General features: G+C 35.0%; 1 protein-coding gene across 2 annotated transcripts; it reads left to right on the top strand.

The window, feature by feature from the left end:
• The first annotated feature begins 991 nt into the window (after positions 1–991).
• On the top strand, positions 992–8,132 carry LOC132613950 (3-phosphoinositide-dependent protein kinase 1-like). Of its 2 annotated transcripts, none has more exons than XM_060328273.1 (11): positions 992–1,971; positions 2,734–2,914; positions 3,022–3,074; positions 4,150–4,251; positions 4,341–4,449; positions 4,781–4,859; positions 5,046–5,211; positions 6,896–7,030; positions 7,119–7,285; positions 7,459–7,681; positions 7,778–8,132. In XM_060328273.1, exons 1-11 carry the CDS (start codon positions 1,801–1,803, stop codon positions 7,859–7,861), a joined length of 1,470 nt encoding a protein of 489 aa, XP_060184256.1. In that variant the 5' UTR covers positions 992–1,800; the 3' UTR covers positions 7,862–8,132. The 2 variants fall into 2 exon arrangements, with proteins under 2 accessions (XP_060184256.1, XP_060184257.1); XM_060328274.1 differs by lacking the exon at positions 992–1,971 and adding an exon at positions 1,999–2,386.
• The last annotated feature ends 1,043 nt before the right edge of the window (positions 8,133–9,175 follow it).

Raw genomic sequence — 9,175 nt, forward strand, 5'->3', positions numbered from 1 at the left:
CCTTTATCTATTCATGGGCTTATCTCTCTCTAAGAAAAAGAAAATACCACCAGCTAATTAATAACTTTAATAAAAATGAAATGATATGACACAAGCAAGACCTTTTTGGCTTTTTGACTCATACCAAAAATTGTATATTATCGGTAATGTGCCTTGGTTTTTAAGTTACTGGTTTCACTTTTATGTATAGTTACATACAATTACCGACCTAAGAATAGGATTTTTAATACTGTTATGGGGTTGTTTGGTAGACGGTATAAGGCAGGATATATCAGTATTAAATTTTTGAGTTAAATTTATAGTATGTTTGGTTTGAGTTACTAATTAATCCCGGTATAAAACTATATCACAATCTTGGATAATATTATCCCATTTCCTAGGTGGTATAACTAATATCAAGCACATGCTTTGGATTATACATGATATATCTCACCTTTAATCCAATGAACCAAATAAAGAACAAGAACTAAATAATCCAGAGGTTATTTAGTCCTTGAATTATAATCTCAGAACTATAATCCTTGCATAACTTTGTCCGCGTACCAAACGACCACTAACGGTATAGAAGTTAATTTTTATAAACTAAATACAAGGAAAAAGAAGAGCAGTTATTCCCTGATCATACTTTGACCTCAAACACTAATACATCCTAAACTTGAGATTATTTTACTCTACCTCTCAAATGAAATAAATTAGTCCAAGAATTATAAAACTATAATTCTCGGATAATTTAGTTCTCGAACCAAACTACCCCTAATGTCCGCTATTCATTTTGGGCTCTGATTATTTTAATCGGAGCCACATAAAGTTCATTAAGGTGGAATCGCTTATTTTCAAAGCTATTAATGATAGATGAGTCATTTCTATCCCACTAAAATTGTTGAACTTGGTCAATATATCCGACCAAGTACTGACATTGTTAGGTACTAGAACTGTTTGATCTCCAAAGGAGGGAATTTGCACCAAAGCCTAAACAAATGTACTTGCACATAAAAATAAAAGGAAACCAAAATTGTAAAATCCAAAAAAACCCATTAGTCAGAGTTACTGGTAAACCAAATGCAATGGCAGCATACAATGTAACTGATGTCATTTTTGCTCCCAAATCATAGGAATCATTATCATCCTATACATAAAAAATCATTTTTTATACACAAAAAAAGTGCTCTACTTATGTATATGTACATAGAGAGAGCAAAAAAGTTTTTTTTTTTTTTTTTTTTTTTTTTTTAAAAGATAGAAATCATCAAGAAATGGATTTTGTAATGAAAATGAAATGACACCCATCATTCATTTTCATGTGCTTTACTCTTCAATCCCCATATAACATATATTGTGCTATTCATTCAATGTTTATTCTGAAATCTTTATTTATCACCTTAGCTTTCTAGGGTTTAGAGAAAAGGAGAGAGAAGAAATTTAAAGCTCTCACCTTTATACATATATAAATACATATACATATAATGGTGTCTCTCCTTTTTTCATTTTAGTAATTTTCTTTTTTGGTAACATATTTGCATGTTTAAAGAATCATTTGCTTTTTGGTGTCTTTGACATATGGAATTATTGCTTTATCAGGTTTGCTCTCTTAAAAAAGAAAAAGAGAGAGAGAGAGAGAGAGAGAGAATATATAAAGAGAATTTGATCTAATGTTTAATGGGCTCTATTTATTTTTTGCTCTTTCATTGTTTGCTGTGATAAAAATCCAATCTTTTTGTTACATATAAACAGAAGATATATGTGTATTGTTTGAATACAATTTGTGGGGTTGTTGAAAGATTGGTTTTTTTTGAGGTTGAAATGTTGGCATTGGGTGAAATGGAGCAAGAATTTGATGCAAAGTTAAATATTCAGAATAATTCAGTTAATACTCAGAGATCTAAGAGTTTTGCATTTAGGGCACCACAAGAGAATTTTACAATTCAAGATTTTGAATTGGGAAAGATCTATGGAGTTGGTTCTTATTCCAAGGTCACTTTTTTTTTTTTCATTCCTTATCTTTTATGCATCTTTTTCTTGTTAATTTTAAGTTGGTAGCATTCACTTTTGGTTTCTGCTTAACTATGAATATTATTGTAGCTCTATTTGTATGCTTGTGCTCTATTTTATATCATTCCTCTTGATTTGAGTTGTGGACTTGGGTTTTGCTATCATGCATAAATATATTATGTGCCTTCTTTTTTATACTTGAATGCCCATTTGAAGGATATCTGCACTTTAGAATGGAAGGACTTGGTCACTGATTTTATCTCTGTTGTCATTTTTTACTGAAATTCCACATGGCTTCCCTTTTTTTTTTTTTCTCTGTTTGCAGAAATGTAGTCTCTAACACACAGAAAAATCCTTTTTAGTGGGTTTATCTTTGAAGTTTGTTCTGAATTTTCTGGTAAGAAGCTGTTCATTTTGAAGAGATTTATACTCTTAAAAGCTACTCTTCATGGCATTGATGATGTTAGTCAAAAGATCATTCTTGTTTCATTTGCTTCTGGTGTAAAGAGACAATTCTCATTTGTATTAGTAGTTTGTGTAATCTAATAGATGATTTTGGTTGAACCACAATTTTATAGTGTAACATATTTTTTGACAGTCTTGGCGTGTTATACTCGGAATATGCATATGATTTTGTCAAAAAAAGGGGAAGAAAAAGAAACTTTTGTGGTGTCAAATGCTTAATTATCAACATGTTAAATTGAGTTTTACCATTTAAGTTATTTACCTTCTATGATGCATCAGGTTGTCAGAGCAAAAAAGAAAGATACTGCGAATGTATATGCCTTGAAGATCATGGACAAAAAGTTCATCACTAAGGAAAATAAGACTTCTTATGTGAAATTAGAGCGTATTGTACTTGATCAGTTAGATCATCCCGGTGTTATCCGACTATTTTTCACCTTTCAAGATACTTTTTCACTGTGTGAGTACTTTATAATTCTTCATTTATAGTCTTTTCCTCCATTTTGTCTGCATTCTTTTTGAACTTTTGGTTTGTCTAATTTTATTGTATTTGGCTGTATTTTGAAGACATGGCGCTCGAGTCCTGTGAAGGTGGAGAGCTTTTTGATCAAATAACAAGGGTAAGTAAATAACGAACCTTGACACTTGTACTCTTTTTGTTGTGATATGAAGTGCCAGAAGTAGAACCTGATCCAAAAAGAAAAAGGGAAGTTCCTATAAACCAGTGAACCTTTTTCTGAATATTACAAATCTGGATACTGTACTTCGTTGAATGAAAGCTGAATTTGTTGAGTTCCTCATTGTTAGATATTCTGCTCATCCAACATAGCCTGAAATGTAGCCATCAAAAAAGTTTCTAGTTTACATTTCTTGATATTTTGGAAGAGGTGTTTGTTGAATGAAAGCTGAATTTGTTGAATTCCTCATTGTTAGATATTCTGCTCATCCAATATAGCCTGAAATGTAGCCATCAAAAAAGTTTCTAGTTTATATTTCTTGATATTTTGGAAGAGGTGTTTGTTGCTGTGTTATTCTTTCCAACTTCCCAAAAGAATGAACATCTTCACAAAATTTCCTCTATATTGTGTTTTTTCCATCTGTCGAGTCCCACATCGGTGGGATGAGGAGAATTTTGACTCTTATATGGTCTTGGGCAATCCTCCCCTCAGGAGCTAGGAGTTGAATTAGGCCCAAGGTCCATTTCTTTAACATGGTATCAGAACCAGTCCCATCCCAATTCATAGTTTATCGGTGTTGGGCCCCATATTAAATTGTCCATGCTCTAGATGTTTGGCCCTGGGCGTGAGGAGGGGGACGGGTGTCGAGTCCCACATCAGTGGGATGAGGTGAATTGGGGCTTCTTATATACTCTTGGGCAATCTTCACCTCTTGAGCTAGCTTTTAGAGTTGAGTTAGGGCCAAGGTCCTCTTCTTTAACACTGTCGAATTTCATGAATTTATTGAAAATGTTTCCGTCGTTTCTTCAAAGTAGTTCCATTCTCTAAAGTTTGTGACTACTTGTATCCTTTTTTTTTTTTTTTTTTTTTTGTTTTGAGAATCGTAACAGTACTACTTGTATCTTACCTTATCAAAATAAAATAAGTTTGTGGCGACTTGTATGATGTGCTGCTATTCGTGTTTGATTGGCTAGCAAGAGTGTCATGCCCAATGTACTTTTAAATTTGGTGGGTGCAGAAAGGCCGTTTGTCTGAAGACGAGGCACGGTTTTATGCAGCTGAAGTTGTAGATGCTCTTGAATATATACATAGTATGGGATTGATTCATCGAGACATTAAGGTATTTCATAAAGTGGACAGTTACGTGAATAATATAATGGTTTATAATGTAATGGCAGGGGGTAATTCTGACAGTTCGCTTATTGGCAGCCAGAGAACCTGCTTCTTACTTCAGATGGACACATTAAAATTGCGGACTTTGGCAGTGTAAAGCCAATGCAAGACAGCAGAATAACTGTCCTTCCAAATGCGGCATCAGGTAATTATCGCTTTATGTGAGGACACTCTCCCTAAAATGCGCTTTTTTTAATTTTTGGCCTGTCGGCCGAAATTAATTACGGACATTAGCCAAAATATACAAAACCTATACATTGATTTTGCATATTAAATGTATATTATTGGATGTTATATGTATATTTCGTGTATTCAATATGCATATTTTATGTATATTTATACTTAATACAAAACCTATACACTTGTTAGCTATTATTCTTTGAGCAGTGCAACAATGTAATAATCCCTTATTTTATTGTTTTGAGATGGAGTGTTGTCTTCCACATTATTGAATCAGTGGTTGTTCTTTTATCCAGATGACAAAGCCTGTACTTTTGTGGGAACAGCCGCTTATGTCCCTCCTGAAGTTTTAAATTCTTCTCCTGCAACTTTTGGGTATGGAACTCTATGCTTGCAAAAGCCAAGTCTTTTTCTTCTTTGTGTTCTATTAGACATATGTTGTAGGTCCATGTCTGCATGTTTTTGCTTCTTTTAAATTTTTTACAACTCCTTCATATTAGCTTCTTCATTTCGAATCATATTTGTCTAACATCATTATTTGTTTTGGACATGTCCTACCAGAAATGATCTTTGGGCACTTGGCTGCACATTGTATCAAATGCTTTCTGGAACTTCGCCGTTTAAAGATGCCAGTGAATGGCTCATCTTCCAAAGAATCATTGCCAGAGATATTAGATTTCCAAATTATTTTTCAAATGAAGCCAGAGATCTTATTGATCAGTTGCTGGTAAGCTATTATTTCGTATTTAATATTCACTTCCATCCTGCGCTCCCTCTTTTTGCTTTCCCTATTATTTTAGCTCTTTTTCTTTTTTACCTTTTATACTTTATATTATACTTCTCCATTTGACTGAACTCTTATCTTTAAATTTTATTGCTGCTAAACAGTGTATTATCTCTACTTTAAATAATATTCCTGTTTGACGTGAGGGATGACCAGATTTGTTGGCGAAGTTATAATATTCCTGATCAAAGTTAAAGCTAATTTGCTCTTTGTCGTGGAGCATATATTTGTCTATTGACCTAGTCGTTACCAATTTCAAAAAAATATTTGTCTATTGACCTATATTTCTCTTGTGAATGAAACGGGGAATAATCCCTGCAAAGTGATTTTTACTTGAAATAGGTATAAAAGATACAATTTTATACCTATTTTATAATCTGCAATGGATACTTATTATGAATAAGCAAAAGAAGCGCATTGGAATGATTATTCTCTGATGTACTTGTTGTATCATGTTTCCTCTGCACTGTCCAACATGGCTGTCATACAGTCTAGAGAGTTGTATAATATGTAAAATCATTACCAATAATATATCCTCGTAGCTGTAATGATACATGACATAGACCTTTCGTATTTTATGACCCAGTGCATCTATGACCTTTTCTGCGTTATAGGATCCTACTTATGGAGTAACACTGAGTAACAAGAAACCTGATTTTGAGCTTTAGGTCCGATAAAGCTAGCTTCTTACATAAGGAGGACAAAACATTTAACATTGGCTGATTGCTTAGTGCCAATGCTCTGAGGGTGGGAATGGAGAAATCTCTTTTGTGTTTTTCTGGGAGATACGAAAGCTAAGAGTTTTGTGGAGAGAATAGTTGTTTTATGTTATTTATAAGTCGTTATCAAATTCCTTTTCAATACGATATAGTTTTTCAACATTCAAAATTTTGAGGCAGAAGCGTAGTCCTCCATGTGCTGGCTTGCAAGTGTAGTTTCGCCCGATATAATCTTTGATTACTTGCAGCTATTGTTATCCAGTACTTGAAAATAAAGTCGTCGGTGTATGTTGGGCTAAAGAGGCAAGGAACAATTACAATATCATAAAGAATCTCCTTTATTTTCCTCTTAACCTTTGAAGAGTGGCAGGAGGGAAGGAGTTTTTACGTATTTCTGTATTCTAGTGGTGAGTATGGAAGGAATGACTGTTTAATCATAATAAGAAATCAATCCATGATTTCAAGTAGATTTAGTCGATATCTCAAGAGCAGAGCCTGTGTGCTAATTGTTGTGAGCAACTTGTTACGTTGTCTTTCACGAGTTCCTATGAAGTTTCAGGTTATAGAACTTTAGTTTGGTCACCCAAGGGCGTGTCCTAGTGATCAATGAAATGGGTTGAGAACCATGAAGTCTTAGGTTCAATTCTCAGCTGAGACGAAAACACTAGGTGATTTTTTCCCATTCATCCAGCTCTTGGTGGACAGCGTAATCTGGTACTTGTACTGGTGGGCGGTAGCAGGTATCTCATGGAATTAGTCGAAGTACGCATAATCAGGCCTGGACACCACCTTTATCATAAAAAAAGAACTTTGGGTTGGTTGGAGTATGTCTGCTGGTATCATATATATCTTTGTATCAATGGTCCTTGTTCTGCTGACTGACTGATGTAAATGAAAAAACAACTCAGGATATTGATCCTAGCAGAAGACCGGGTGCTGGACCTGATGGTTATGCTTCACTGAAAAATCATCCATTTTTAAATGGGATTGATTGGGTGAATTTGAGGTCACAAACCCCTCCAAGGCTTGCTATGGAGCCAAAAGTATGTCATTATCTTACTTGCCCCAACTTATAGTTCTTTGCCGATTAAACAGTCCTATCAGTATTGAAGCACTATTTGAATCATTCAGGCCCCGTCAACTCATAGTAGTGGTGACGAACAAGATCCTTCATGGAATCCATCGCACATTGGAGATGGTTCGGTTAGACCTAATGATGGAAATGGTGCTGCTCCATCAACTTCTGAAGCTGGTAGCATCACCCGGCTTGCATCAATCGACTCTTTTGATTCAAAATGGTAGGTTAATGAGCTTCTGCCGACCTACATAATGAAAAACATTCCAGAATATATCGTATGCAGTCATCTTGTTATCCTTTTAAATAGAGTTTCCTAATTCCATAATGGCCAAATGCTCTCTTCCCTTTGATAACTAATTCGCGTTGACTTGTTTCTTGTGATGGCATCAATAGGAAGCAATTTTTGGATCCTGGTGAATCCGTCCTCATGATCTCGATGGTGAAAAAGATACAGAAGCTCACGAACAAGAAAGTTCAGCTAATCCTAACAAATAAACCAAAGTTAATTTATGTAGATCCCTCAAAGTTGGTAGTCAAAGGGAACATTATATGGTCTGACAATCCTAACGATCTTAGTATTCAAGTCACAAGCCCTTCACAGTTCAAGATTTGTACAGTTGAGTCCGTTTACTTATCTAACTGGTATTCATTTTTTTGTTACTTTTTGCCAAGACATCTGGAGCTTAACTAGTTTATGCTATCATTTATACAGCCAAAGAAAGTTATGTCATTTGAGGATGCTAAAAACCGAGCACAGCAGTGGAAAAAGGCGATTGAAGCTCTCCAGAACCGGTGATTCTGGTCTTTTTGTTGTTTTGACTACACATTCTTTGCAATCGTAAGGAAATTGTAGAGCGAACGGGGATCCAGAAACAGTTGGATGCTCCCAAAGGATTTTTATTAAAACTACTCAATTTTACAGCTTTAATCTAGTAGAAAATTTTCACCTACACTTATATTCCTTGGATGAAGCTCACTACAGTTACACATATCACATTTGTATTTTACAGACTTGTAAAGACGAGAAGTTTTAATTGAAAGAACTTGGTGTGCTGATTTATCAGCTATTTTGCTCCCTATTATTTTATTTAGTGCCATTTATTCATTGTTCAAGCAGACATTGTTGGTTGGTTGGCCTCATAGATTATATCAATTTACACCCTGTCACACACAATCGTCGCCCCCCCCCCCCCCCCCCGGCCCACACCCCCAACCAGAAAAAAGAAATCATATATCGTATACATCATTTAGGTCATCATCCGTCCATAGGATTTGACATAATCATTTACAATCCAACTTGAGACTCCTTATACCAAAGAAACAGAAAATTTGGCTAAGTTAAGAATAACAGAAATAAAAGTTCTAGGTATATGTACAACAGGGGCAGATCTTACCTTATTAGGTAGGGGTGCCACACCACCCACACGATTTGGCTAAAATTTTGAGTAAATGTATATAACAGAGATAAATTGGATAAAGTAAATGTATATAACAGAGATAAATTGGATAAATACATATCGTTTGGTAGGATGCATTAGAAAAATTAATGTATACATTAGTTTTGTGTATTTCCCTTTGTTTAGTACATTTTTTCAACCTATGCATACTAATGTAAGTATTAGTTATACACCCTAGTTGGTATTTATTATGCCTCGTACTTGCGTAAGCTAAGTTAGGACAAGATTACGAAGGACAAGATTATCTTTAAGATTAAAAGTGCTTAATCAGAAGTTACGGTAGGGTTTGGTCCAACTTTCCGTGAGTATATCTCCGAGTATATGAGGAGTTATGTTACACCTCGGAAAATTTTCCGTTGGTGCGCAAGAGAATGAACTAGTGATGAATATGAGTGCATGATGTCCATGAGCAAGAAACGACGTTTGATGACCTTAGGCGAGATTTCGAAAGTATCCGATGTGAGACGAGGAAGTTGGCTAAGTTAAAGATGAGATACAAGGTGAGCAATGCATGTGCATGGACGTGGGTGATTCAAATGAGAAGTCTAAGAAATATGGGAAGTTGCAGAATTGCAACTGCCCAGTGGTCGTAAATTGCAAAATACGGACCGTAAAGTGCAATACTGTCCGTAAACTGGCAGTCGTAAACTGCC

The sequence above is a fragment of the Lycium barbarum genome, chromosome 10, assembly GCF_019175385.1.
Source record: "Lycium barbarum isolate Lr01 chromosome 10, ASM1917538v2, whole genome shotgun sequence".
Classification (NCBI taxonomy): Eukaryota; Viridiplantae; Streptophyta; class Magnoliopsida; order Solanales; family Solanaceae; genus Lycium; species Lycium barbarum.

Bases quoted from the DNA above. Each gene is read 5' to 3' on its own strand.
- LOC132613950 (XM_060328273.1), top strand. From the start codon at position 1,801: ATGTTGGCATTGGGTGAAATGGAGCAAGAATTTGATGCAAAGTTAAAT. The intron at 2,915-3,021 runs GTGAGTACTTTA...TGTATTTTGAAG, and splicing joins TCAAGATACTTTTTCACTGT to ACATGGCGCTCGAGTCCTGT. The intron at 7,286-7,458 runs GTAGGTTAATGA...TGGCATCAATAG, and splicing joins GACTCTTTTGATTCAAAATG to GAAGCAATTTTTGGATCCTG.